At 42.5% G+C, this 7,157-nt stretch overlaps 1 protein-coding gene across 1 annotated transcript in view; it reads left to right on the top strand.

The window, feature by feature from the left end:
• The window catches only part of LOC116848691 (ubiquitin-like protein 3), a 50,991-nt gene extending 43,838 nt beyond the window's left edge, over window positions 1-7,153 (top strand). Inside the window, exons 3-4 of the mRNA XM_032825024.1 lie at window positions 91-255; window positions 4,316-7,153. Of these exons, the coding sequence (XP_032680915.1) occupies window positions 91-255; window positions 4,316-4,380 (230 nt within the window). The 3' untranslated portion in view covers window positions 4,381-7,153. The remainder of the gene's footprint in view (window positions 1-90; window positions 256-4,315) is intronic.
• Window positions 7,154-7,157: the final 4 nt, after the last annotated feature.

Genomic DNA, 7,157 nt, shown 5'->3' on the forward strand with positions numbered 1-7,157 from the left:
GAGAGAGAGAGAGAGAGAGAGAGAGAGAGAGAGAGAGAGAGAGAGAGAGGAGGCTCCCGACATCTGCTCAATGTTATCTTCGCGTTGCAGACTGGGCAGAGGAGGCGGTCGCCAAGGCGGAGATCCTGCGGCTAATCTACCAGGGTCGTTTTCTACACAGCAATGTCACACTCGGTGCTCTTGGGCTTCCCTTCGGAAAAACCACAGTGATGCATCTGGTGCCGCGGGAGAATCTTCCAGAGCCTAATTCTCAAGGTGAATCGGCGAAACCTCTTCACTTCCCCAGGCGAAACATTTTGCATAGAGTCCGTCCTCCTCTCCTTTGCTCGCGACGTTCGTCGCGCTAAGACACGCGTGAAATTTTCCTTAGACTTCCGCGAGATAAATTCCGTCAATCGGCCGTGTGTAATAATGTAAAACCGTCACTGATAAAGCGCTACAGAATCGTCTGTGAGGATCGGAAAAAAGTTTGTTCGCTTCCAATTCCCCGTATCCTGCCGTATTTTCGCATCCTTGTCTCTTTTCCCGGAGGAAAATAGCTCATCTGAATATAGGGGTTGATTCTTTGCAAGCCCGCAGCCCATGTATAAAAACATGTTGCGTATAAAACTCGGCTGCCCTTTTATAATATCCCGGCTGAACCTATGCACGTGTTATCGTTCTTGAAATCTGTTTACCCGTCGTCGATCTAAACTAAATCTCTCGCATCGGTACCGTGACGCGCTTGCGTAATTATTACGGTAAAATCTCGTTACGACGAGCCACGCCGGATCTCCAAATTGAATTTGTTATACCGAAAGTTCGTTATATCAAGCCGCGTATTAGACGGAGATTCGATCACGCTTCGTTACTGCGAAAATGTCGTTCCATCGGCATTCATTATAATATAATAACTGTATCGATTAGCTGTGTATTTTCCTGCTATTTGACAACGCGCACAGGTCGCTGGAAAACAGGACGATTTATTTTAAGAGTCCACTCCTAAGACGGATTTAGCCAACGACTTTCCTTTTTCACGGAGACGTTGCGAAACGTCGTTATTCGTTGCAAAAAACGGTCTTCCAAACGTCGCTATTGAATTTCTTCACGAGCAAGTTCTCAATCGAAATGTAGCACAACGTGGAAAAATGAAGTTATTGATAAACTGCCGGGACAATTAATCGCACTGAAATGAAATCCTTCCCGAGGGACTGCATCGTCAAATTGAAGAGTCGATTTGGAGAGTTCCGTGAATATCGTCCGCGATCTCTCAAGTGTTCACTTCACTACGCGAGTGTACCGCGAAACAAATTAGGCGCCGCAATCTATCGATTTAATAGACCACCGTGCAACACCGAATGATTATTCGCACGACCGTGTCGGATAATCGATCGCGCTAATTGTCAACGGTTCCTCAACAGTTTCGCAGCGTGTGTTACCGTCGCGCACGTTTAGAGACCAAAGTAAACACTGGTACCTAACTCTAGACATTCTTCTTGTTTTGATCTTTAAATACGAGCATTTAAACTTTTAACATATATGCACATATACGTTAAAAAAAAAATATATATATATATATATATATATATTCTACGTTGAAAGTTTAAATATTCATATTTTAAAACCAAGACAATAAAAATATCCAGAATTAGATACCAGTGTTATCAGTGTCTATACAATGTAGTAATGGTATCGGCACTTTTGAACATTTCGGCGATGAGAAATAATGTAATCTCCGTTACTGAAAACATTTGTCTGGACGTTCGGCTGTATTAAAACTTGGTTGCAGTAATTAAAAAAATTGTTGTAGGAGGAATGGAGCTAGTATTAACAAGAGAGAGGACAGTAAAGAGTAAGATGCTTTCCTTATCTAATTGTCTAATTAGTGGAGAGAAACGAAGAAGGAGAAGCAGTGATCACATGATCAATGTGTCTCCTCTTTCCTTTACCATATTTTACTCTCTCTTTCTTTTATTTCGCTTCCTTCATTGTCTCCTTCCGCCTCTCCACACACAGAAATTTATATCATTTCACTGTTAAAAAAGCACAATTACTCAGTTCACTTTCCTTTAATAAAATTGCCTATGATAAACTTATGATAGATTTGTGGGCGTATAAACTTAAGAAACACTTGAAACATTTACTCGAATGCAGTATGCATTTTCCTATGGTTTTCTGTACTTCTCAACAGATATGCGACGCGCATATCTGTTGTACAAAATTTCTGACCACAAAGTAATACTTCCTGAGAGAAACAAAATTATTATTTGCATATAAACTTGCGAAATAGTTGAGACGAGTAACATTTACTCGAATGCAGTATCTATTTTTCTGTGTAAGAGAGTACTGTGTGCGACAGCGAAAGCGTTTGACCTGGCATATCTCTCTGTCCCTCAATCATGTCATCAGCCGTCGTGCATAAAAGTGCGCAATATACACGCGCCATGAGTACACGCAAGAGTACACTTCCTGTTCCTACAGCCGAGTGTTTCTCACCTGGTGCACCTGGTTCACAACGAAAAATTCACTCACGTTTTTTCCGTGTGGTTGACATGTGATTTCGTGTCGCGCGACTCGTAACACAATTTCTTCCGCTCCCAGCGTTTTCTTCGACGCGTTAGGCATGGCGAGGCCTCCCTCGGACGGGAGAGCGCTCTCCCGATGAATTGTTAGCCGCGACTCTAAGAACGGTTACGCGCGCATGAATCGATTGAGAATTCAATGGCTTATTTTTACCTCTATCCTCCTTTACATTCCCAAGTTCCCGATTAAGTGAACTTTACCGCGCGCGGACGCGCGAGCCGCTCGTTTACTGATAATTATTAATCGATGCGACGGCAAGTGCGACGGATGGAACGAGCGGGTGGGTTAATAATCAGCTTTGATCGACGGAGAAGATAATCGTCCAAGAACGACGCATTGTGCAACTTCGCAACGGCGGCATGCCGCGCAACTTTGCGCAACGGGAGGTTTCCTCCTTTCTAAATCGCCCTTTTTTCCGTACGAGTCGTGCCATCGGCTGCGAGCTACGACGCGGAGTTTTCGCGGTGAATGCACTCGTGTATTTTTGTCCTCCGAATCTCGAGGGAATCGATATATCTAAATGTTTCTTCTCGAGAAAAATTCTTCTCACGTTTGTCTTCACATTTTTACATTGCGTCCAATTATTCGTTGATTTCTTACGTTTCTTCCGTTTAACGTATTGATATCATTGAGTGAGGTAACGGCGATATATTTTCTCCGCTTAAATCGTCGATCATCCCGAAAACGCGAAATTATGTTGGTTCATCTTTATCCGCGATGTATGCACTGAAAGAAAAAAACTGGTTGATTTAACTAAAATTAGAATTATTCGAGCATATTTTTCTGTCATTCCAACACGAAAATGGTAGTAACATGCTCATAAAGTTATTATCATTAACATATAACAGTAATTAATTAAAAAAAAAATAATTTTCTTGACTATAATTTATAATAATTATTTCTCCATGTATAGTTACAAACATTTTTTTCTCAGTGTGAAACCGTCGCGATTACGCGCATATGTGTGATTTCACCTTGATTGATAACATTAATCGACAAATCTTGACGTTTTTTGCTCCATGAATGTGAGTAGTCATTTCCGACTATGTATTTTTGACTTCTAAACACGAAACCGTTGTCCAAATTTTTGACAATCACGTCGCAATTTGAAGAAAAAATGGCGTAAAGATAAATGGACCAAAAGTGACGATTTTGAGGAATTTTATGACGTTGGAGCAGTGACAGAAACTTTTTTTCTTCATTTCAATACTATAATGAAGTATTAATTTGAAACTTTCAGCCGTTTTTGAGTCATTTTACTCGATTTCTCTCGAAATTGTGATGTAACAGCCAAATTTGGACAACGGGGGGGGTTCGTGTTCAGCGGCCAAAAATACGTCGGAAATAATTCGTGAGACAAAATGTTGTCAGACAGTGTAATTATAACTCACTCATCCCACTCTTCCTCGCATAATCCTTTTTGTAGGTATCCTACCTAACGGTGAGCACATGCATATTATGCCCGAAGATCCCGAAAACTATGATTTGAGCTAAAAGAGATACCTATCCGCATGTCAACGTGAGTCCTTTTCACTTGTTCCAATGACAATACGGTTTCAGCAGTAACAACGAACGAATATCCTAAAGTAACCCGTTCTCTTCGTGAACGGAAGGTACGCCAAAACACTCTTGACACGGTCGCGAAATGTCGTCCAGCCAGAATCTCGCGAATCAACGACGAAACAGTTGATCGCGTTTTCGCTCGCTGTCGGCCGTGCCGAGTGAACTAACGACATTGCATTCCTTGTTACAGATCAGAGGCAAAAAAGTAAAGGTGGCGGGAGTAGTTGCTGCTCGGCTTCCTGCTGCATACTTTAAGATCGCCGGCAGCGTGCGTCGCCGACGTGTGAAGGTTTTGTCGTGATGGATGGGCGTGCAGCATGGGCGAGCGCGTCCTGTCGCGGGCTCACCCAGGCTGGGCCATGGTTTCTAAGGTTTCGTGCTGATGTATAATCGTTAGTGGCTGAGCTGGTGAGCAGTGTAGCGGGAAGCCGGATTACACAGTGTCGCGGGAGTGGTCGCGCTCTCCTGCTCGCGACCTTCGTCCGACGGTCCCGCGATGCAGATCCCGCTGCAACGGCAACAACAACGTCGCCTGCATCTCGTCATCATCGTCGTCATCGTCGACGGGGAAAACGCATTGTCGCGACATCGGTTGGGGATATTTGGTTCGACTCGGTACGATGCGGTCAGGCGGTAACAACGCACGATCCATGACACGCAGCCGTCGAGGAAAATCTGCTCGGGACGGAGCTGGACGAGGTGTAGTGTTTCTCTATCGCGATCGAAACGATAGTTCGCTTCACCGATGGGCAGGCAAACCGACCGACTTGCGCCGATAGCGATGGTTAACCAACTTTTCGCTTGCGACCTTGGTTTGCGAATCATGTGACGATCTTGTCGCGGCGTACAGGCGTACAGACGAGAAAGATTCGATTAGTCATTGATTTCAGTCGGTTACTTCAACCGGATTTCGATCCAGCCAGCAGCGGTCTTTCTGTGTCCGTTTTGACTCGTGCTTGTAATATTACTTGCAGTAATGAGAGAGAAAGTGAGAAAGAGAGGAGCGAATATGTAATACGATCGTTCGTGAGAATAGTTTATCGTCTTAACAAATTTTCGATTTATTAAAGAATTTAACTTAATTAACGTTGCTAATTAACTCATTTTGCGTGGTGCGGTTTCTCTTGTGCATTACACAGTGTCGATTATGATGCAAAAGTGGAACGACTATAACTTTAGTTGGGTTCCTCTTTGTTCCTTCTTAATCTGTAGTTTAAATCTCGCTATAAGAAAAGAAAAAAAAAAGATAATTTGATATTATAATTGAATTTTCTGCAATTGGCGATCTCCTTCGCGGATAAAGAATGTAGCTGTAATGTCAAAGGAGCGAGAAGAGGAATTAATCTAATTAATTGCAATTTACTCTTAGTTAAAACTAGGTTTCGATCGCGAGCGATCGTTTACTCGTCCCGAGATTAAGAGAAAATAAAGTCGGAAGATTTGATCCACATTATCTCAACTTGATTCTCCATCTAAAGGCATAACTGAATGATCAATAATTTTGAGGAAAGGCGAGACACCAGTTGATTTTAACTATGAAATTTTAGTTAATCGCAATTTTAGCGCTACTCGGTGTCGGCGCAATCGGTCTGAAGGAAACCACGGAAAGGCGAACGATTACGGCGCGTAATCGTCGTGCTTCCGCGGATTCTCGTGATCTCGTTTCGTTGTTCTCACTCGGTGGCGTGAAGCCGGAGCAGCGACGATAAGACGAATGAAATTTCGGCGAGAATGTCGGATACAACAGGATTGCCCAGGTTCTAAATGGAAATGCATCCTGGAACGGCGCTACAATGCTTAGAAACTCAACCACTGTCCCAATACTGCAGCGTTATAATAATTATTGTAGATGGGATCGCGTGTGCGTGCTTGCGTAAGTGCGAATGTGTTGCATTAGTTGAGAAAAAGAGGGAGAGAGAGTGCGCGCGAATGTCTGAGAGAATAAAAGAGAAAGACAGAGCGAAAGAATAGAAGAGAGAAAATAAGATTTATGTTATGATATGCAGGTAACGAATATATATACGTACATGCATGCATACATATATATCATATGTATACATGATGTGTGTGTGTGTGTGTGTGTATGTGTGTGCGTGCGTGCGTGCGTGTGTGTGTGTGTGTGTGTTTATACAGAGTGTTCCTAGCCAATACTGTCTTTCTGCTGACGCATACGCGTGTGTTAAGTACTTGAATTATGAATGAGAAGAACATATAGCGTAATGATGAAAAATTTCTCGATGAAGACAAGTCGTCGCGAGAGGAGTGTTATTAAATACAACATGACTCGCGATACGTTCTTAAATTTTGCTCGCGTCAGCTACTCGCGTAGCGTTTATCGTTAAACGCGGTTGGCCAGAAACACTCTGCATATACAGGATGTTAAAGGAAGAGCATGCGACTTCTCGAGAGCGTATCCTTGGGAAAATTTGTTTATTGGATTCATAGAAATCTGCCTCGATGTTGTCTTAAATTTTAACATTACACGTCCCTAAATTCTTTCGCTACAATCGCTTTCAAATCGACTTAACCAGACGAATAAACACGCAAAATTAACTGCATTATGCTCGAGAATAAGCCTTTTATTTTTAGATTTAAGGACTATCGTCTTTAGAGATGTGCTGCTAAAAAACCTATGAAAATTAAAGCGAGAATCCTCGATCAATGCATTTCCACGACGACATTGGCTCCAAACCGAGAAAGGAAGACAGTTCACTTGAAATCAAACGAGCGTCACATTTCGCGTTCTCACAATCTCTTCTTTTAACAACCTGTACACGCTATTATCGAAGTCGCGCGTGCACTTGAAACGTGTGTTCTGTCGCGTTTCAATGCGCACGCACGACAGTATAAGACACGTTGACACAGCAGTTAAGCTCTCATATGATAGACTTTATTATGAATTTAAAGAAGTAATATTATGATGTCACTTTGAGAGTTTAGTATTCTGAATATAAGATTATGTAAAAGAGATAGAGAGAGAGAGAGAGAGAGAGAGAGAGAGAGAGAGAGAGAGAGAGAGAGAGAGAGAGAGA

The sequence above is a fragment of the Odontomachus brunneus genome, unplaced genomic scaffold (genome assembly GCF_010583005.1).
Source record: "Odontomachus brunneus isolate Ranch 3 - 2012 unplaced genomic scaffold, Obru_v1 Obru_scaffold_097, whole genome shotgun sequence".
Taxonomy (NCBI): Eukaryota; Metazoa; Arthropoda; class Insecta; order Hymenoptera; family Formicidae; genus Odontomachus; species Odontomachus brunneus.